At 40.0% G+C, this 23,080-nt stretch overlaps 1 protein-coding gene across 4 annotated transcripts in view; it reads right to left on the reverse strand.

The window, feature by feature from the left end:
• Positions 1-23,080, reverse strand: part of MICAL3 (microtubule associated monooxygenase, calponin and LIM domain containing 3) — a 243,831-nt gene that overhangs the window by 20,866 nt on the left and 199,885 nt on the right. For 3 of the 4 annotated variants that reach the window (XM_074266838.1, XM_074266836.1, XM_074266837.1), the window contains 7 exons: positions 22,243-22,389; positions 21,016-21,098; positions 18,089-19,952; positions 17,678-17,772; positions 12,494-12,544; positions 10,562-10,672; positions 2,848-2,941 (listed from right to left, as the gene is read on the reverse strand). In XM_074266838.1, coding sequence (XP_074122939.1) covers positions 2,848-2,941; positions 10,562-10,672; positions 12,494-12,544; positions 17,678-17,772; positions 18,089-19,952; positions 21,016-21,098; positions 22,243-22,389 — 2,445 coding nt within the window. The remainder of the gene's footprint in view (positions 1-2,847; positions 2,942-10,561; positions 10,673-12,493; positions 12,545-17,677; positions 17,773-18,088; positions 19,953-21,015; positions 21,099-22,242; positions 22,390-23,080) is intronic. The other variant, XM_074266839.1, reaches the window with a different exon arrangement.

The raw sequence follows: 23,080 nt of genomic DNA on the forward strand, positions 1-23,080 counted from the left end.
TTCATGAGTAAGAAGTTTCCTTTGCAAATAATGGGCAGAGATGCAAATAAAGTATAACAGAATTAGCCGATTGAGTGATTGTTCAACTTGTTTCACATCCAAGGTTAATCCAGTGATAGACCAGGAAAATTGGTACCCAAGGACCAACAACCCAGCATCAAAGATAACCTAAGATATTCATCGGTATCCTGGGTCTACACTTTTCTGTATATAAACCCAGAGAATTCAGATGCAAGAGAATTTTAGACATGTAATGCACTTCACAATGGCTTACCTCATTTTTATTCTGCTACTGGTTAGGTTTGTGGATACTTACTTGGTCCTTCTCTCTGGCACTGCAGATCAGATAAAAAAGTCTGATCCCAGGAAGTCTTGAGAAACAAGTATTAGATAAGAAACAACATGATGTTATACTCGACCTAGCATAGTGCCTCAGGATATGGAGATGAGGTCTTACTCTTTGATGCCCTGGATCATCACACCCAGCTAAGGGCATTTTCCTGAAGGAAAGATAGAAACAAACTAGAAAGAGCTCAAATGAGCAACAAGAATGATAAAAAATAGGATAGAGAAATAAAGAAGTAGTAAGCATAGTTTGAGAATTTTAATAAAAGTTCAACCTTAGGAATAATGAGTTTAAAATAAGAAAAGAATAAAAATAAATTGATTACTTGGAATGAGTGGATTTGAAAACTCACTCTTGTGGTATAGCCAATGAATTATAATACATTTTTTCCAAGAGAAATATGAAAACTTAAGAGGGGCTTTAAAAAGAGACCATATTTTCATCTCTCTGGTTTAAATGCTGACCTTCCTGAGATAGTGCTCCTTCCAATTACACAAGTTTATAAAAACTAAAGTAGATTCATTATTAGAAAGAATAATATAGGAAAATTTCAATTAGAATTCTCAGGGAAACCTATAAAGAAATTGAAAGGCTAAAGGGGTTTTTAAAGCAGAATGTTAGTCTAATTATAATGCAGGCAACAGATGTTTTAAAGGAAGGAAGTAGCATGTTAATAGCTTAACAAGAGGCCCCAAGAATTTCTGACTGAGGAACTAAAGGAATACACTAACTAAGAAAAAGTTTTATTCATTTTGATTGTTCAGATCCGTTAATCACTTTTTGCTTTGGTAGAAGGAATGTGTAGGATGGAGGGGGGAAGGAAGGACAGACATTCCTTTCATCATCTGTTAGGAGTGAGGAAAAACTGCAGCATCCCAGAGCAAGTGACTTGTTAAGCGCCAGTGTCAGCTGGAGGCTATTTTTGGTGAGTTGGTCCCATCACCCTTGCAGAACAAAAAAGCAGGTTTTTGTCCATGAAGCCAAGAAAGAATAGTTAGTAAATCCAAAGCAGAGGGCAGTACGGGCGCCATCGTGGCTCATAGGAATCCAAGTTCTTCTTATGGAAAGTCTGCATTTACAGCATCTTCATGTAATCTCCTGGTGGAGACAGTAAACTTCTCTAGCTGTGAGACTTTCTAAACCTTGTTATATGGTAGACTGCTCAGAGGCTCTATGCCTTATTTGGTAGTCTGACCTGCCCATGAGGTAAAGCTGACAATTCAGAACTGTGAAAGACCTGATTTAGTTCTTCTGACAGAGGGTCAGGGAGAACCATCAATGAGTGATCAGATTCTGAAGTACAAAGTACTCGTGGGCCCTTCTGCTTCCTAGAAAAGGAAGGTTTGCACTCTGCTGAACCACCTTACTTAGCCCAGTCACAAAGAGTGACCCAATCCCTCAGCTCAGACAAATCCCAGTCAGTCAGGTGGATTACTTAAGGAATATGTGAGAAATTGTCCAGGAATATCCTCTGATTCTGAAGTAAAATGGCAATCCAGTGATCCCGCTGCTTTGCCTGTGGCTGGCTGCTCTCCAAAGGCTCAGCCACGTTTTAGAACAGAGCTCACCCTGCTGTATATTCTTGATTTTCAATTTGGGGCTCTCCACCAGCCCCTCAGAATGCTACGGTTCTGCTGCCTACAAGTCATACAACCACAGGCCCTTCCCTAGATCTCCTCTTCTTTCTCTGGGCTTATTAGAATTCCTGGTATCAGACATCTGTGCTTGGTCCAGGATCTCAAACCAGTAAGACATCAATTTGCAGACTAATGATAATGACCGGTGGGAGCAGCTAGTAGGAAAATTCAGGGTGAATCTGAGGCAAAAGATTTTCTCTCTATCAGTGTCGTGGCCAAGGTTGGTAATGGGAACTGAATTTGTTCTAAGAAGGGACTTGGTACTCTAACAGCAGGGGGTAGTGGGAGTGCTGGGGGCAATGTACCCAACTTTGCTCGGTGCAATTTACGGGCAAGGATACTGGGAAGAAAAGATATGGGGTGAGTGTTGGGGCACCTATGCAGGCCAGTTCTGTGATGGTTCCTTGTAGTAGTCTCCCTTTTGTAGAGAAAAAAGTCAGCTTTGTTTTATATCATTTCCATTTTAAAAACATGATACAACAAAGGAGCAAGATGTCCTGGTAAAGATCAGTGCCCACCCATAAGCAGGTAAAATCGTTTAGCATTCACTCCCCAGAGACCGGGGAGCTTCATCCTGGGGCTAATGAATGGGTTCATGTTTTGGGGCATACCAAGAAAAGAATACTTCTCTTCCTTGAACAAGCAAGAAGCTACAGAAACTTGAGGATAAAGAGATCTGGAGAAATCTGTTGGGAAGTAGGACTGAGTTCCAGGGAAGGGAAAACTATCCTATTATCAGAGAAGTTTTCTTGCAATGGTCCTAGTGTCCCTTGTAAAACAGCACTAGAGACTTACACAGTGGGGGGAAAGAGGGAGAGATGTTTTACAAAACCCACAAAACAACCAACACAAACCAAATGGTACCTGCTTCACCACGGAGAGCCTTTTCCACAGCGACTCCTCTCTCTTCTAGTTGCCTCTGCTTCTCTTCCACCTGCTCCAGTTGTCGTTGGATAATCTGCCAGAAGACAAGAAAGAATTAGTATGCACCCTCTCTTTCTTGCCTAATATTGAGGGAGAAAACCAAAACTGAGGAATAACTGGCTAGGCAAACAGAAGAGAAAAGGAAACAGGGGGCAGAATTTCCACATGAGTTTGCCATCACCAAAATTGCAAAAATATTTTAGCATATTGCTCCTATCCATAATATCATTATATTCATATAATATTAGAAAAATAAATATTTTTATAGTAGAAAAAATATTTTTTCTAATATCTCATTCTCTGATGCTTTCCAGAACTGCTACTAGAATGTGTGTACGGTATAATGGCACAAACAAATTGCCCAATTTTATTTAGGATGGTCACATTTGGCTCAAGCACACACACACACACACACACACACACACACACACACACACACACACACACACACACAAGATTTAAAGGAGAAAAGAAATTACTTGGTGTTAGGGGAAAAAAAAAAAACCTTACCAAAGAGGAACAATAAAAAGAATTGGGATTATTTAGAGAAGATGAAGTGGTGATGAAGTGGAAAAGCACCCCAAATGGGACCCTGAGAAACATAATCTTGAATCTTAGAAGTTTATTACTAGTTCTTCCCTCCCTAATGCAGATGGTATTTTTAACAACCCAGATGTATTGTCCTGAGAGACCTGAGACCTTCACGACCTGATAAGCTGCTGTTGCCTAAGAATGACTCCCTTAGAGTGATAACTTTTTTTGCCTCCTGTTTAGAATAGAAATTCCTTTATTAGACAAATGTAACAAGAAACATTTTGATGTCTCTCTCTTATTTCTATAAATATGTGGCCTTGAGACCATTCATTTGCTGACTCTGTTCTGGTGGGGTGTGGTCGCTAGCTAGCAATAAACGCTCTTAAATTTTCATTATTTTGGCTGCCCTGCTTTTCTCTCTCCTGGGTACTTCATTTGGAGGCTCCCCAGCGAGACAGCCTTTGGCTCTGTTACGACAGCCAGTCCCTTTCCCTGGAGGACAAGGGGGGTTACTGTCTCTAGAGGGTGGCCAACGAGAGATGTTCCTCGGCCTCGGACTTTGGTCATCCACCCTTGCCGACCAGGAAAGGAGACATAAATTTGACTCAATTGGCTTTGAGCATTCTGGGAACCAGTTTGAGTACTCAAGGACAGTAGGTGGTTATGCTGGACACAGGATGCTGTCGGAGTGCCCTGCTGGTTTGGTTGTCTGTTGTGTTCCAGAATTGTTTGTCTGCTGTCTCTTTGTGTTTCAGTGTACTTGTGTCTATCTGGTTCTCTGGGCATTCTCTGTGAAGGCAAAGAAACGCACCAAATGGAGGCTCTAAAAAGCTCCATTTGGATTCTGGGAGAGAAGACTCTGGAGCTGCAACAACTTGCCTCAGGGCTATTCTAAGGTTTCTGAATAGCCTCTAGTCTGTACATGTTAAATATTTTGTTTAATGTTGTAATTGTGCCCCTATGTCTCTGTGATTTTTGTTCTGTATTTGACTTGCCTATCTGTTGTGTTGATTTAAAGAGCTCTGTTAAGTTTTAAGAATATTGGTTAAGAAATTTAGCAATTGGTTATTTTCATGTTGTGCTTGGTATAAAAAATGTTTTTTTGTGATTTTAAACTTTTTAACCTATTGTACTCATTTGTAAGTAGAAGAACAGAAAACTTGACTATTTTAAATTGGTAGGGAAGTTTTCCCTGAAAAGCAGGTTTTCAAAGTTTGTTAGAGAGGAGTAACGGCAATAAAACCTTATTTGCTTAATGCCGCCTGGGAAAAAGAAGTTTATGCTAGTGGCCTTGAAACACGCAGGCAGAAGGAAGGAAAACTTAAAAAAAAAAAAAATTATTTGGTTTGCTTCTGAAACACTGGGTAAATTGTTAACATTATGGGTTATGTTTGCTGGACATGTGGGTTTTATAGAGTTATTTAGCTATTTACTGTATTGTGAATCTAAAAACTTCTAAAGGGAAAAGGAAAGAGGAATTACGGTGATTTATGAAAATTGATTTGTAGGAGCAGCTGCAGGTTTGAAGGGTTTTAGGAGTAAGGAAAGAGGTGGGGGTAAGAGAAATGGGAGAGGATCTTTTGTTTTCAAAGGTAAAGATTCAACACACATACACACTGCTTCTGCTACTTTAGCAATGGAGACCTAATAGAAAGATTGTTAAAATGTATTGTTAAATGTATGTAGCTGAGGGAAAGAGAAGAGTTAAGTAGGAAGAGAAAAAGGAAGGATTTTAATGGAAGGATTTCTGTGTGGGGAAGCTTGAGTGTGTTCATTTTTAAAAATTTTATTTTTATTTTTTGTTGATTTTTAAAAATAGTTTTTATTTACTAGATATATGCATGGGTAATTTTAGAGCATTGACAATTGCCAAACCTTTTATTCTAATCTCCCCCTCCCCCCCAGATGGCAAGTTGACCAATACATGTTAAATATGTTAAAGTATAAATTAAATACAATATATGTACACACGACCAAACAGTTGTTTTGCTGTACAAAAAGAATCGGACTTTGAAATAGTGTACAATTAGCCTGTGAAGAAAATCCAAAATGTAGGTGGACAAAATTAGAGGGATTGGAAATTCTATGTAGTGGTTCATAGTTATCTCCCAGAGTTCTTTCACCAGGTGTAGCTGGTTCAGTTCATTTCTGCTCTATTGGAACTGATTTGATTCATCTCATTCTTGAAGAGGATTGATCATTATACAGTATTGTTGTTGAAGTATACAACAATCCAGGCGGGAATCTTTTGTGCAGATTTAGCTCACCTTCCTTTCCCTTTCCTTCTCCCCAAGTGTATTCCAGCCTTTTTCATCAAGTTGCAGCTGGATGACAGGAGCAACTGTGATTTTAAAGAGATAGCCTACATTTGTTTTTGTTTTTGATACATAATGATTTCCTTGGTTAAGGAATATAATTTGGTAAAGTTATTTTTAAAAGTTTAATTGATTTTTAAAGAATCTTTCAGATTCTTTTATGTGGTGATAGGATATTCTGTATGTTTTAATTGCTTGTATTTGATTGCATGCCCATCATTTAAAGGACTTCTGAAAATAAGTGGGTTTTTTTGTCCTTTTGAAAGTGTTTCTGTTATAGGTAATATGTAATTTGGAATTTTTCTATATATTAAGGTATTTTAAAGCAAAATGATTTGTGTATTGTTCGATTTATGACTGCCTACTTAGATATGAAAGATGACTTGCAAACTTACTGGGGCAAATTTCTTACTGTTATCAATATAAGGTCATGGTAAATACCTGTTTGGGATCTACCTGAAACTTTGTTCATTGGAATTTGTTATTGGAGGTAAAATTTGTTGGGCTTGTAATTAATATTTATAGGGAGTTTTTAAGCTCCACCCTCTGATGGTTAGTGGGATAGTTACCTGGAATATAACTGGGTTAAGGCTACTTTATCCTGTATCCTGTATGTGCTGAAGGATCAGTTTTTATATTATGTTATAGTCATATCTCTGTATTTTTTTCTCCTCCTGTGTCTAATAGAGAGCCAATGGTCAGTAGAATTTGTTAATGCATCTCAATTATGTCATACTTTGCTGTTTCCAATCTGATTATATGTAATCATTATATCCTAAATACTTAGGCAAATGAGTGTTTAGCCTGGTCATCTATCTGTTATTAGACATTCGTGTCCGAAGATATTCAGGTTTTTAAGGTTTCTAAATGATGAGAGGACAATTAACAGTGGTCTGTGAACCCAACTGCTGTTTTTATTGGGACTATAGCTGATAGCCATTTGACTGTCCTGTGAGACAAGCTTGTTTTTTTTACATGGGCAGCTGCTGGCCAGTCTATTTTGGCCTCCCCACATTTTACAGCAGTCCTTGTGGACCAGTCTTTCTATCTCAGACTGAATTCGCCCCTGATCAACATGAAGCAGTTTTTGGATGAGATGCTTCACCCCCTGTCCCTGATAGGCTGATATGAGGAATTGGAAAATGGTTGATGAATGACTGTTAAACCCTGAATGGGTCATTCATTACTGTGTGTTGACATTGGGATGGAAATTGTTAAAATTGTGTAACTCCTGCTGTTATGTTTGAATGATTTTTAGAAAACCCTACTGTGATATGTATAGGAATTCACTCTTGGGATTTACATGTGAGATGATTATTTGACAATTTATTTCCTTTTTTGGATGTTTCCATTTGCTTGAGAGAAAAGGGAGGGAAGAAGAGATAGGAAATTGGGGAAAGAGGAAGAATGGGACCCCCTAGTTTCCTGTTCACTTTGCCCTAGATTGAATTGGAAGTCCTTTAAGTAATCCTTTTTCGTTTTTACTCCTTGCTTAAACCTACTGGAATATGATTTGCTGGTTATGCTTTAAACTTTGAAATTCCTTATTTTGTTGGAGTTGCTCTGGCAGACTCAGTGTTTGGCATTTTTTTTTTTAAACAGCCAGAATCAGACACCTTGGGACTTGGCAGTCTCCAGTCCTGTAACCCCAGATTCTTAACCAGTATTTCAGCCTTCTCAAAGGACGTTTCAGGGCTTTAACGTCCAGAGTTGCCTGCCTGATGGTCTAACCGTGCATACTCTCATAGCTCTGCTCAGAAATCTGTATCCTGGATGGGACAGGTGTAGCTACTCCAGGCCTCACCCTTCTCCCCTGGAGTGGGCTGCCCCTCTGAATGGGCAGCATGACTGCCTTGAGCCCTGCTGTTCTATAAGCAGAGGCTGAGTTAAGCGCACAAATGATTGCAGACCACTTAACACAGTGAACTGTCCATCTCGAACTGGATTCTCTAGCTGAGATGGTGCTCCAGGGATGGTGCAACAGGGAGCCTTTGGGGTTGTCAGGGAGAGACTTGCCCTTGCCATATAAGTCCTTGCATTTTTCTACTTCTATTTTGGTTTATTGCCTCAAATAGGGTTGGTCAACATTATGGTTCTGGGACCTTCCAGGTATCTAGGGAAAGGTAATGCAATAATTTTAACTGTTGTGTCAGTTCCCTGAATGGCCCTACCTGTTTCCCTGAATTGTTCTGCCCCAGTTCCCCTGTTTGCAAACCCCCGTCCTGTTCATTAGGACTGATATAACTTAGGACTAGTTACTTGTTCATGTGCCAACTCCCCCATATAAGGTGAGTTCAACGAAACCTATGGGCCTCGAGATGTCCTGGCCTGACCGAAGGCCAGGGACGACGGCGCCCTGCAGAAGGACGCGTGACTCTTCCAAAAGCCTTATGCTATCCTTGTTTCAAAACTGCTCTAACTCAGTTAGGGGGGATAATGCTTTGCCGGTTTTTTTTTCTCGCCCATCCCCCACTGTGCCTGCCCTGCGCCCCTGAGGGTTCACGCCCAGGGAACACTGGGAAATTGATTTCACAGACATGGAAGTTTGGGTTCAAGGACATTGTTTTCTTTAGTATTTATTGACACCTTCTCAGGATGTCCGGAAGCCTTTCCTGTGAAGTCTGAATCCGCTTTGGTTATGGCTAAGAAATTTGTGACAGATTATTCCCGGGTTTGGACTCCCCTTCTCCCTTGGGTCTGACAATGGCCTGGCTTTTGTTTCTAATGTTGTGCAGCCCCTGGCAAGGCCCTCAGATTCCAGGGCATCTGCACTGTGCCTATGGACCACAGGGTTCGGGTCAGGGAGAAGGCATGAAGAGGACACTTAAGGAGCACATTTCTAAGCCCCAGTTGGGAACTGGTGAGACCGGGTAGGAGACATTCAGTGCTCCACCCCCATCCTTTCCCACGTGAGGCAGAACGGCTCTTATGATGTTGCTAATGATTCCCTTTTCGAGTCCCTTCAGGCTCTCCAGGACACCCGGGCAGCGATCAGAGCTCTCTATCGTGCCTCTGTCCAGCCTCCCTCTCCCCAGCCTGCTGGACCGGACCTCCAACCGGGGGATTGGATCCTGACCAGAACATTTCCTCATGGCTCTGCACACCAGGTCATCCTCCCCAATCCCTCAGCAGTGAAGGTGGCCCACCGGAAGGCTCGGATCCATCCTTCACGTGTGAGGCCTTGCGCCTGCAGGACCCAACTCAGGAAGATGCTGTTTCGTATCTTATCCCCTTTTATGGCCCGAGCCTCCCTCTTGCTTTCCCTGCCCTATTGGGGAAGCGCAGCCACTATTCTCCCCATGGAGAACTACCTTAAGCAAGGAGGGGGACGTACGGCCCTCGGGGCAGCTTGCTAACAACTCTGGGTCCCTCTCTGCAGTTAGCAGATGAAGGACCGGGAGACGTCTGAACGCCAATCAATGTAACTTCTCTCGTGATCTCCCCGATAGGCCCCCTTACCCTATTTCTGCTGGCACTACTGATTGCCCCTTGTTTGATTGTTTAACCACAAATATCAGGAAGAGGATCCAGGCTGGTAAGTTGTTTGTTGCTAAGGTCATTTAATCTCCCCTGGCCTCTGTTGAGTCCAGTCTCTGACAGTCTCAAGAAAAGTGGGGAGTGAAGTGGAAAAGCTCCCCAAATGGGACCGTGAGAAACATAATCTTGAATCTTTGTAGTCAGAAGTTTATTACTAGTTCTTCCCTCCCTAATGCAGATGGTATTTTTAACAGCCCAGAGAGAGCCCTGAGAGACCTGAGACCTTCACGACCTGATAAGCTGCTGTTGCCTAAGAATGACTCCCTTAGAGTGATAACTTTTTTTCCCTCCTGTTTAGAATAGAAATTCCTTTATTAGACAAATGTAACAAGAAACATTTTGACGTCTCTCTCTTCTTTCTATAAACATGTGGCCCTGAGACCACTCATTCGCTGACTCCCCTGTTCTGGTGGGGTGCGGTCTCTAGCTGCATAAATGCAACTTCATTATTTTGGCTGCCCTGTTTTTCTCTCGTCTGGGTACTTCAGTGATAGTCTTTAACACCAATAAGTATAAAGAAAAAAAGGAGAAAATTATTACTCATATTTCAAAATTTTCATTAGCTAATCAGTTTCTCTGAGATACGAGTTAAAAATGGGAGGGAATTCACAACATTTCTATTTGTCTAGCAAAACTGGGGCAGGAAATTTTCAGGATTGGGTTTTTATAGGTTACATGGTAGCTAGCTTCACTCACATCAAAATCCAAAAATATGGCAAATCTTTTGATATAAAATTTGGTAGCTTTTTAAAATAATCCAGCCAACTCTAGGACTTTATGAAACCACAGACTTATTTTTATTAATATGTATTATTATTAAAAATAAATATATTTATTAATAAATTAATTAATTTTTAACACTTCTACAAAGCAGGAATGTGTGTGTCTATTCAAAGCCAAGGCTTTCTGATGAACATGAACAGCATTATGGGAATATCTCTCAAATTATTAAAAAAACAAAACAGGGAGATAAAGCTCAGAGACTGACTGTACCAATTCTTAATCTATATACTTCCTTTTTTTTTTTTCAGTTCAAATATGATTTCACTGGTGCAGGGCAGCTCTCAGAGAGGAGACTTCCCCTATAAATAGTGTTCTATAGTTTAGGATTTTAGAAATGGAAGGGCTGGGACATTTGGAAGTTAAGTGAGTGCTTTCCCCCTCTCCTGTTTTTTATTTTTCATCTTCATAGAATGATTAATGGATAAGAAGCATGTCTGAAGATAAGGATTGGGTCTGTCTGCCATTCTCAAGCTGGAGGACATTACCTGGGCTCTATGCAGTCGCTTGAGTTCTTCTTGCTTTGCCTGCCTCCGAGCAGCCTTCTGCACCCGTCTGGTCAGTTTGGCATTGAGCTCCTCCTCGGTGTAAGTTCTTTGCTGGAACAAAAAAGGAAAAGGTTTTCCTGTCAGGTGTCTGCCTCACCTGGCCTAGGTGAGGCAGAAAGACAGCTGAGAACAGGAGGGGGAGACCCATCTCTAGGGACAGTTTTTTCCTTGTTGGAACATCGACAGGTGAACGATTTGTCTTTCCACAGAGGTGCTCACAGTGCAGGGGCAATGCTTTCTGATACAGACAGAAAGCAGGCGCCGGAGTTTCCTAAATAAAATTTTCCTCTTGTTCCAGAAGTTACACAGCTGTGAGGATTTACTGATCATATATCCTTTACTAATGATAAGAACATTAAACAAAGGGGTAATTAACTGCAGGTGAATTAAAAGGACATCTCTTTCCTAAAGGAGAAAGACATATGTCTGCACATCTTAAGGAATTCTTCAAATACAGCCTTGCACACACATATGTAGATATGTATATTCATATATGCATGTGTACACACATATATGTATATCTGCATACATGCATTAATAGACATACATATGCACAGAAATGTATATGTGTGTTGTGTATCTATACCTGGAAGCATGCAAAATTTGGCACAATGTTTTTCTAGTACATCTTGTCTAGGAAGTACACAGAAAAGATAGGAAAGAAAATCTGTATCCTTAACTTATTTGGGGATCAGATCAGTGATTTAATTTAGAAAGGAAATACTATATAAGGAAACTCCCCTTACTAAAAAGCATACTGGCACCTGTTCTGCAACTTACATAGAGTTTTAGGGAGCTGCCTGAAAGTAATCATAATATTATATAGCCAGTATATGTCAGAAATAAAACTTATTCACTCAGGTCTTCCTAACTCTGAAGCCGGCTCTCTATCCCTGAAATCTCTCATTTATACTCTTTAATATCTAGTGTCAAAACCCAATTGCACAAAATGAATAATCTTTTCAAGTTTATTTTAAGAAAATTTTGGGAAATATCAGTTAAGTTCAAACTTTCCATTGAGTACAGTTTTAAAAAAAGGAATTAGAGTGGTTTGGGATTAAATTTTGATAGTTATTTAAATTTTAAATTTAAATAAATTAAATTCGATATTATCTAAATTTTGATAAATTTAGATAGAGGAGGTCCCATGGGATCTGAAGATGCTTTATGCTCTGTGGTCACCAAAGGGCTATCAGAGGGGATGAGAAAGGGGAAAAGGCAACTCTCTAATCCCAAAGCAATTACACTGCACTGGTGTACAGATGAAGGTCATTAGGATTAAGTGGGAGTCAAAGATGGTTTGAATAAACCCTTCAACAAATATAAAAGGAAAGTGACCTAAATTGCTACCTTGGAAGTTAGAATTTTATATAGAATGCTCTCCTTACATTTCTGAAAGCAAAAAGAGAGGCAAAGAAAAGGAATTTTTAAATTCAAGAAAAAAATATTAAAGAATTAATTATAATGCCTTCTTGTCTATAGGATGGACACTAGGTACCATTTAGGTAATGCTACCAGTTATACAGTCACTTGTGTCTTGTATGTTCACACTGAAGTTTAAAATCCCTGAGATAAAGACTGTCAGTCACGGTTGATGCTTTGCAGAGCTCTGTCTTGAGGACAACATTTCCCTCTTAAGAGCCTTAGAGCTAAATAACATGCATCTTAATCAGCCAAATAGAAGGATTCTACTTTTTAAAAATTTTTAAAATGACACATCTAAAGGAAATTCTGCTGCCTTTGTTGGCTAAAATTCCATGCATGTATGGTCAGGGTTAGTGAAGATGTGGTTGGAGAGTCAGGCATGGTGGGCTGGGCTGGTTAATAACAAAAATGCATGCAATGGCCAGCCAATGGGAATGGAGATACTACCTTTGATGAATATGATCTCCTGAATGCCAAGACGTGTGGTACATAAATCGACTTTAAATTGGATACAGAAAACAAACAAAACAGTAACAATAACAATAATTAAAATAAATTAATATTAAAAGAACACACAGAAATGGAGCAAAATCAGTTAGATGCTTAAAACATACACAGGACTAAAATTAATTTTTTAAAAAAATGTTACACAAGAATTCATGGATGATGAACTTGGTGTGGAATATGCAAAAACTTAGTGGATGCCATCTATTCCAAAGCTTCTGGCAACAGCACCTCAATAAACTTTACTTTTGTCAAAAGATTTTCTCTTTTAGCTTACCTTTTTTTTTCAGAAAATTCTATTTAGAGTAACTTTATTTAAAATATCTTCCTCCCAACATCTCTATATGCTAGATTATCTACATTTGGATTTACACATATGGCAACAGACATACTTAGGAATATTCACTAATACACCTGAATTTGGTAAGAGTTTCTTTCCTCCATAATATCAAGGGTTACTTTCCTATGGATATAGAGGTACAACAGACTACTGATAGGGAACCTGGAAAAAATTCCCCAAAGGTGTCACCTGTTAAGAGAAATTTGGATCTGATACAAGCTGATTCATATTTAATATCCTTCTTATTGCCAATTATTATTAATGTAATAACAACAATGACAATAATAACCACAATCATATAGTGTCTTAAAGCTTATCAAGCATTTTTTTAATGTGATGAGGGATATTTGGTTTCCCTTGAGACTATTTAATCAAGTATGGGGCTGTTAAGGGAGGTAAAGAGGAATTTGACTTTCCTTGATATCCATTTCCAAAGTATAAAGAAGTTTAAATTGGAAGGGAAGCCGGTGGCTAAAAAAAGATCAGCCATTATATGGCCCTTAAGCAGCCTGCAAATTTTGAAACAATTCTACAATCTGAAGTACGAATTAGTCTTGTGGACTATTCTGTGGATTCAGAGTTAAACAGTGGCAGGGAGCAGAGAGAGACTCTCCAGAGAGGCAGAGGTAGGCAACATTCAAGACAGGAAACGGCCCCAAGAAACAACAAAGAGACATAACCATGAATTCAGGTGGGAGATGAGTGGTGAAGAAACCACGGCTGGGGAATCTAGCTGAATGACTGATGCTGCAATGAGGGGGTAGTGGAACGGGAATACCACAAGAGAAAGGATACTGATAACAGTAGCAGACATCAGTTACCTTAGCCATGTATTCACCACTATAATACTCAAGTTTTTGTCTACTTCTTTCCATTCTGTGTATTTGTGCCCAAGGTTTATTAGAAGAATACTTTGTAGACACTGTTGTTAAGCCATTTTGGTATATCTCTTTGCATTTGTCTAATTGTGTCTACTGACTCATAACCAAAGTTAAGGTTCACCAGAGGCTACTCATAAGCCATATATTGTTTTTGGAGTGTGGACCCACCAGATTTGAATTTTAATACTGAATATAAGTCACCCTCTGGGAAGGCAATCCTGTGAGCAGGCAGTGCTAATATTGCTCTGCTCATTTTTTTAGCTGAGAAAAATGAGATTTAGAGAAATGATAATATTTGCCCAGAGTTATATAGCTACTAACTATAAGAACTGAGATTCAAATTTAAGTCTTGAGATTCTAAGGTTTCAAAAAGGACTGAATGCTGGATTTGGAGTCAATATATCCAGTACATTCTCACTCTGTGACTTTAGGCAAGGAGTTTAAATCCTCTAAGCCTCAGTTGCTCATGAAAAATAGGGTTTGTCTTAAGATTCCTTCTAGCTTTAAATCTATTGAATGATTTGAATACTAGTGGCTTTCCTGCATCCATCCATTTATTTATTCATTCACTTACTATCACTGGACTTAGAATAAAGGGATTTAGAGGAAAGGTCTTATCATCTCATTTTAAACAAGAAATAACAAAGGTCAGTGACTTGGTCCAATGAGTAGAAATGAGGTAAGTTAGGTATTAAATTCTTGGACTCTAAATCTAGCATCCTTTCCATGTTGCCTCCCTATTATGCCTATCCTCATCATTTCTGTATCCAGTATTGATGAAAGATTCCCTGCTGCGCCTTTCATCTACTAATCCTGACAGCAAAATGAAGGTAGTGTTGGAAGCAACACATTCAGCCTTTAGTTACAGGATTATAGCAAACAGACAGTGTTAACCATACTGATTACACCCAATTTAAAATTTTATCAGGAAAAGACAAGCAAAGCTCTGATTCAGAGACAGAGTTAGTGGATCCAAAGGGATTCATTCTCCTGCCTACAATCATCAAGTGCTTCAATTATGGATCTTTCCTTCTTACTTTTAAGTTTAACATCCTATTTTCTACTCTTAGAAACTGCACCAGTCTGAGGTAGTGTAAAAGAGTACAGAACTAGTTCTTGTTCTGGCAGTACCAATAATTAATTACGTTACCTCAGGCAAATTACCTAACCTCTCTGGGTCTGCTTGCTCATTTCAGAATGAGGAAGTTGGACATTTGGGTCCTTCAAAACTATGAGATTTAAATATTAGATGATCTATCAGATGCTTGCCCATTCTATGACTGTGGTTCCTGTGTTCATTTGGGTCAGGGGGAAGGAAATCCCTTTTGTCACTTATGTTTGCCAGGCTCTTGGAGATGCCTCCGTAAATGGCCAAGATTGTTCCAATGCTGGCCTAGGCAAAAGCATCTCAGCCAATCTGCCAGGGCTGATTAATTTTTTGCAGGACTTCCAGTTAATAAGAGAGATCATTCAACAACATAAATAACCACAGTTGGAAGCTCTGCCATATAGTTTGATCCCCACTAAATTGAAATAAGATCAATAATGAAACAAAAACAATTTTGGAGTATAATAAAATATTTTTCAAAGACCTTCCTGCAGGGGACATCATCTCGTCAACCAGAATCACAGAATCTCAGAGTCGGAAGAGGGCTCTCAAGCCATCTAATCAACTGTATTTTTATAACAAGTGATCATTTCATTTTTGCTCAACAGATCTTCTATCTACCAAATTCAGACATTTATCATCTCCATTTTCAACTATTACAATAACCTCCTGTGGATTTCCTGCATCACGTCTCTGCTCACTCCAACACATAAGATTTGTTATTGATGTAGGAGTTATCCTTAAATTAGCTATTTTTGTGGAGTCAGACCATCAATTTCTTAAGACAAAGTTCAGAATTAGTAAAACAAAGAAAAATAACAAAAATGAGAAAATTTATGGTGTAGAACTGAAACAAGACAATTTTGAACTACTTGAGTAATATGCAAAAAAGGGGGGAATGGATATCATAAATGATACATGGATTACAATAATTTTATACTTCTCTACTGTCACAACAAAATGGAAATGTTTTGGTTGGCAAATATTTGACTTTCTGGCTAAACTGGCCAAAGACAACAGTTTAAAATAGAATAGCTATATATAAGCATCCCATAAGCTGAATATTCATTTAGAAACCAAATGTTAGAATTATCTTTGCTATACTACATGTAAAATTTTTTTTGAATGTTTCGTGATTACATTTGAATTTGGTTCAAGCCTTATTCTAGGAGCATTGTGGTATTTAACACTTTTGGTTTAGAACATAAACTTGTTTGTAAAACCTTACAAAGAAGGATGATGGGCATTGAAATAGATTATTGGTTTCTAGAAAATGTATGGGAGGCTACGGAAAATGAAAGAATCACACAGATTGAGCAGGTTATGAGATACATGAATTATTGTGTATATACTTAGATACTCATACATTCTCTAACAAATGTAAACTTCATGAAGGCAGTTTACATTACAACCATTTTTGATTGATGTTGCTGGTGTCTACTACAATGTAATTAAGTGTTTATTAAATGTTAATCCACTGATGGATCATTCTATCACACTTTGAGGAGGGCTTTTAATTTTAAAGCTTTTTTCCTTTCCTCAAGTCTATATTTTTTCCTTTGTAACTTCCACCTGTTGCTACTTGTTTTGTCTTCTGTGTTCAAAGAAAGCAAGTCCGTTCCCTCTTCTGAGAAATAACTCTTTAAACACATAGTCCCTTCTTCTCTAGGCTAAACAAATCCAATTCCTTCAAACTTCCTTATATAGCATAAACTTAAGGACCTTCATTATTCTGGTGACATTTTATCTGGATGTTATCCCAGATTAATAAAGTCCTTCTTAAAATGTGGTATCCAAAACTGAACACAACATTCTAGATATGTTCTGAACAGAGTATGAATAGTTGGACCAACCTACTTAACCAGTTCTTTTACCCATCCTAACCTAGGCGTTTCTCATAAGGTTCTACAGGTAATTATGGTTCAGCACCAGTGCTATAATTTGGAGAAACTACATGGGAAATACTCAATGAGAATCACATTTACCATGTTTTATGCTGGGGAGCATAAAGATCCAGAGTGATTGTCTGTCTGAACTCCTTGCTTCCTATGCTTTATGTTGGCTCAGATCTAGATCAACTAGGTACCTGACTGGATTGAGCTGGAAAAGAAGATACTTGTTCTTGATAGATATTAACTTGGTAAAGACTTGGGAAAAAGATGAAGTAAAAATATTACCCAATTAAAATGAATAATTCTTGTTCAATCAAGGATGTTTCTTCAAGAGATATGGTCAGAACTACAGATAATGTTTCAGGTCAAAATGAACTATTTGTGTCTGCTCTACTGTAACTGTGGTCTATGATGACCCTTGTAATCAGTTATCAGGCTGGTCTGCCTCTAAGACTCTGTGATGCAGACAAAACCCAAGCCAATGCTCTGGGAAACTAGGAGAGAATAGTGTATAGCTTTCTTTCCCCCTTTGGGAAAATTGTTGCAATTCAATGTGGAAAGAAAGTGAAGAGGTAAAAGAAAATTGCTCATCTCTCCAAAGAGAGCCCTACTTTTCTGGCAGAGGATGCTTACTGAGGGTCTCATGTTCTTTGTTCAGTGGTAGAAGCATTTAAGAAAAACCTATTTTTCACAAATGAATTGAAGTCTATTCTTCTCTAAGACAGCAGCTCCTTCTTTTAAAGAACAACAGAAGGAACTGGCTTTCTTGAAGGGAAACTCAACAATTGGTTATAGTTTTTTTTTTCTGTGTCTTAGAAAACATTCCTTTCCTCCCTACCAATCATCAACAGTGCATTTAGTAGACCATGGGAAATGGTCATTTAATGCTCATTTGTCTGTGCCTACCTCTCGCTTAGACTTCTGGGAGGACCTCTCCAGGACATCATCACTGGAGAGATCAGAATCTTCTGAGAAACTCAGGTGTCGACGTAGTTGCAGCTCTAAGGAAAGGAGAAACAAGGTTAAAGAAGTGACAAATTCCACCCACTGTGAGTGTGTCTCTCTCCACACAGTGGACCCTGATAACTTGGCTACTATTATTTGTCAAGGAATATAGTCAATCCCCCCCCCCCAAAAAAAAACCACACACACAAAAACCAATATACCAAAGTATTCTAGCAGCTGTGACATTTTCATTGATTTTACACAAACTAGTTTCCTTCCTCTAGGTCTCAAATAAAGAGATAAAGGGTGGGGAGGATTTAGAGCTAGGTGGGTGACTTTCCTGGTACCTGTGGAGTCTCTGTGTGATCATACCTGTTCTGATCATAGGAGACATCTTATGCTTCCCAGAATCCACCGTGGCACCGCTGGATGGAGTGCTGGGACAGGACTTATCGTCCGTCTTCTTCTTCTTGTCCTTCTTGTACCCTGAGAATACTGATTTCCACAGAGACTTAGGCTTGGCGGCTGACTCCTCCAGGACACTCCCACTGGGCTTTTCTAGCGGCCGGCCCTCATTCTTGTTCTTTTTATCCTTCTTGCTCTTCCGAGGGGAGAAGAGGGAAGACCTTTTCTTGCTTTTCCCACTAGAGCCTTCAGAGGAGGTGACGGAGCCGTCAGGACCTCCCGAATCGGACGGTGGGGAAAGGAACTCCTCGCTGGTCGCCTCGTGCTTCAGGGTGGGCACCTCGGACTTCCTGAGAGCCGAGGGCTTCAGGGGTTCTGAGACCAGGGGCTCTCTCGTCTTGGAAGGCAAGGAAGCTGCTTTGCTGGAGACTCTGGAGGTTCCGGCCGCAGTAGCAGCTATCATCTCCATCTCTTTCATCCTTTTTAACTGCTTGGCCATGGCGTCTCGCAGCGCCTGGCTCTTCACAGATTTCTCCCTGGCTCTCATCCGCTCTTTAGCCAGCTCCTTGGCTTCCGCAGACACCGCCGGCAGCCCCCTTTTCTGCTGCTGGGACTCGCCTTCCAAAGCCGGCAACCTGCCATTTTCTTTGGCCACAGATAGGGAGAGAGGTTTTTCTGAGGAGGGCCAGCAGCTGGGAGGGGTGAAGAACTTCTCCTGGAAGCTCGTGTCGTCGGTCTTCTCATCATACGTGTCCTCCACGTCGTCGGCGAACGGGATCTCGTCGACGCTTTCCACGAATGACTTCCGCACTTCTTCCCTGGAGGGCGGGGCGGGCTCCTGGGGGGGACGAACCAGGGCTCCGGGGATGGTGATAGGGGAGGGCTTGGGCTCGACTTCATTCTGCCAGGAAGCCTGCTTCTTTCTTCGGAGGGTCGCTGGCTTCTCATCGGGAGGGGGCGGAGGAGGAGGGCTGGAAGGAGGCGTGAGCATGGTGGAGTCGGAGGTATTAAAGCTCTGACTGGCCAAGGTCCTCATGTTGGAGGAGCTCCCGTGAAGCCCCAGGCCAGAACTGCTGGACAAGTCTTTCCTCTCCTCAGGGAGCAAGCTCTTCAGTTCTTTCTCCGACGGGGATTTGGGAGTGAGCAGCGACGGCTGATCGCCGTCTAGCTTTGGTACGCCCGGCCTTCGAGGAGAAGGCTGTGGTTTTAAGAGATGGATCTCTTCATCTTGAGCCACCTTCTTGGTCGAATATGATTTCAGGGACACAGGCTCAAGGCTGGGCAAAGCGAAGCTCGGCTCAGTTCCCTTTTTCCTATCCACCGGCGTGAGCCCAAGGCTCCTGCGTATTTCTGCACTCTTTAACCAAAACTCCTCCACGAGATCGCTCCGTTTTATGGATTCCTCCGCAGTAACGGGGCTGCGCGGCTTTTCCATTGTATCCTCTTGGTCTTTGCGGGTGAGGGAGACCAGAGGAGTGGATGTTATGATTGGACTGGGCTGGAAACGTATGGGAGACTCTGTAGGGGAAGGAATGGACGTTTCAGAGGAAGGCTGGGGCTGAGAGCAGATGGGAAGTTGCGTGGAGGGTGAAGTGGAAGCTGCCGAAGGGGACACAGGTTGGGACATAACTGGGGAAGTGGGGATGATGGCTTCTGGCAGTGCTGCTGGCTGGGAGCGGATAGGAGACAGTGGTGCAGAAGTATCCAAACCCTTCCGATCACTGGGGACTTCAGCGTCTGGCTTTTCATTGATGAGGAATATATCTGGGAAAAACCGCTCCTCCGGAGATTTCTCTTTGATGAAAACTGAAGAGTAGGGAACTTGAGCCTCCTACCAAAAAAAAAAAAAAAAAAAAAAAAAGCAAATAAGCAGAAATTAAGTTCTTAAAGTTTGTCCCTTTAAAAATTCCCTTCTTAGGGGCAGCTAGAAATCAGGAGGACCTGAGTTCAAATCTGACCTCAGACACTTACACTTCCTAGCTGTGTGACCCTGGGCAAGTCACTTAACCTCAGCCACAGAGGAAAAAATAGGAGAACAAAAATGCACTAAACACCTTCTAATAAAGCCCTATGGCTCTGTGGCCAGAGGTAATCAAAATTCATTTGGGATTTAAAGTCTACAAAGTATAAAATTTATAAAGTATACATAAATTCTTTTCTTAGAAGTGTCCATTTTTATTTTCTATACTGTTTATTCATTACGAAGAGCCTTCTTAAACTGTGTAATTTAATGACTCCTCAGTTAGGAGGTCATTTGTAGAAATTAGAGTTTTCAAGCATTTTAATGCCCTCAGGCACCTCAAATACATTTTATATTCTTTCTTAATGATTTAATTTCTTCTTAAATTTGTACCAGCAAAAAAGGCTATGCCAACTTGGAACCCAACTGTCACCTAAAAAGTATTAAGCATATAAGCTAGCTACGCATAGTAATATGTGGACCACAATTTTCAACACAATTAATGTTAATTATGACTTTTTGGGAGTTCAAAGCTTTTTTTTAAATAGATGTTATCTTGCTGATCTTCATATTATATCATGTGAAGTATTATATTATCTATATTTTAGAGTGAGGAAAAAAAAAACAATGGAGGTAATAAATGATTATGTGCTTTCTGAGGAAGCACATCAAATCAGTAGAATTAGAACTCTAGTCCATTATTGACCTTTGTCCCATACTACACTACTTCTCCAATTAACATGATTTTGTCAAAATACACCAGCAGCTTCTGTTAAATCTTTGGCAATTTTGTTAGGAAATGAAACAGAATTGGTGACAAATTGAGAGTACTTTCAACTTTGATTAGCTAGTTCTGCAAGAAAGATGAAAATTACCATCAGTAATTCTAGTTTTTTACAGTGTACCTGGACCCAAAAATCCCATGAAAGCTTACCTCTGCTTTGGCTCTGCTAACTGGGGAGAGTAGACCAGTAGTTTCTAGAGGAGATTTGCTAGGGCTGGAGTGTGGTGAGGGACCTTAGGAGAAAAAAGAGATAAGTCAGATATACTAGAACAATGGATCAAACAAATCTGTAATTTGAATGTGGATGTTATACTTGTAGCTTACCTATGACTGCCGGTCCTATACTATTCTTGCCCACATTCTCCCTTACATTTTTAAAGGTAGGTTAGATGAGAAGGAAAAAAATTTGAAAAAGGAAACATGAATTTGAGGGGCAGGAAAAGCCTCCTAACAAGAAGGTGGGATTTGAGTTGAGTCTTGAAAGAAGTCAAGAGGAACATGAGGAAGAAGAAGACAGAGCACATGGGGTGGAGTTGAGGAAGGTAGAAGAAAATACTTGGGACAAGGAAACTAATTAGGAGGCCTGTTTTAGTAGTGCAGATGAGAAGTGATGACGGCCTGAAGAAAGGGGATGTCTGTGTGAGTGAGTAGTTGGGGATGGAAATGAGAGATGCTATAGATATATAAACTGCAAGACTTGTCAATGACTTATTCAAGTGAAGGAGGAACGAGGGATTTTGGATAATGACAAGATTGAGAACCTGGGAGACACAGAAACCCTCAAAAGAAACAGGGAATTTTGGAAAGGGCAGTTCAGGGAAAAGGACGATCAGCTATTTGGGACATGTTAAGTTGGAGGGATCCATTTTGGAATGTCCTATGGGTAGTTGATGATAAAGGTCTGAAGCTCCAGGGTGATACCGAGGATAGATCTGGGAAATATCGGCACATTGATGGCAATTAAACCTCTGGGAATTAATAATGGTCAATTATTTGAAGGAGTGTCCAGAATAAAGAAGACAAGAGATCTTTTGGTTATTCTACTATTAATGGTCATGTCACAAGTGATGATCCAGCAAAGAAAAAAAGAAGAAGGAATGATTAAACTGGAAAGGAGGAGGACAGGACTGTTGCTGAAAATGCTGAGAGGAGAAAATGCTGAGGAGGAAGATGCACTGATAGTATAATTGACAGAAGGTGGAAGGGCACCCAAATGAGACTAATTTTTCTTTCCATACCAATTGTTTCTACATCTATTTTCCAAGTCCCTTGGATGTGATTCTATCTATTCAGAGGATCTTTTACTAGAGGATCCCCACATTCCTCCCCAGATAGTCACTCACTGGCGTGAAGTCATTTCTCTTGTTAGAAGGTTACCTTCTTTTTGCTGGTCTGGTAGAGAGACTGGCAGCTCCTCTTCCTTCTCAGACACATCAAGCTTCAGCTCTCTTTTTATTGCTTCCTGGCACTGTAAACCCAACTCAGCTTCAGCATCGGATGGGATGTCATCAGACCACCGCTGATCTGAGAGAAGGAAGTCAGTGTTCTAAATACAAATTCTTATTGTCTTTCCTTTCCAAATCTCCTGCCTTCTCAGGTTATAGCAATTCCTAATGGGCTCCAAGGGAATCCTATTCTAATGTTCATTAATTGTACTCAGGTAAGTAATATGGGAGATATAGTAATGGAAGAGTTAAAATCCTATCTCCTGAAAAAATCACATGACCTCTCTCAGCGTTTTTTTTCCCTTCATTTCGCTTCTTCCTTTTCTGTTGTCATCAGGAGGATACCTGTAAAGTACATCAGCTTTCCCTCACTCTTGCCATGGAACTTGTCCACCATATTTTCTGATTAAACATCCCTACAATAGAGCTCTTTATTCCGGTTATACTCATCACTGTCCATTAGGATACTCATTTTAAATTTTTTGTAGAATATATATATTATAGGTATGTATAAAAGATCCCTACTAGATGAACATTAACTAGTTTAAAATGCAATGCTATCTATATTTTAATGTTTTTTTTTACTTATTTTGTTAAAACTTTCTCAATTTTTTACTTTACTCTTGATTTAAGCCACTTTTGGGAGGATACTTCTGATTTAAGGAATTTTGCCTAAAGCCAAAGAATTACCACATTGGGGTAATCGGGGCGAATTTCTAACTAGCTTCACTTTGAAGGTGGATACACGAAGGTACATTCCATATTGTCAG

Source organism: Sminthopsis crassicaudata, chromosome 5 (genome assembly GCF_048593235.1).
Source record: "Sminthopsis crassicaudata isolate SCR6 chromosome 5, ASM4859323v1, whole genome shotgun sequence".
Taxonomy (NCBI): Eukaryota; Metazoa; Chordata; class Mammalia; order Dasyuromorphia; family Dasyuridae; genus Sminthopsis; species Sminthopsis crassicaudata.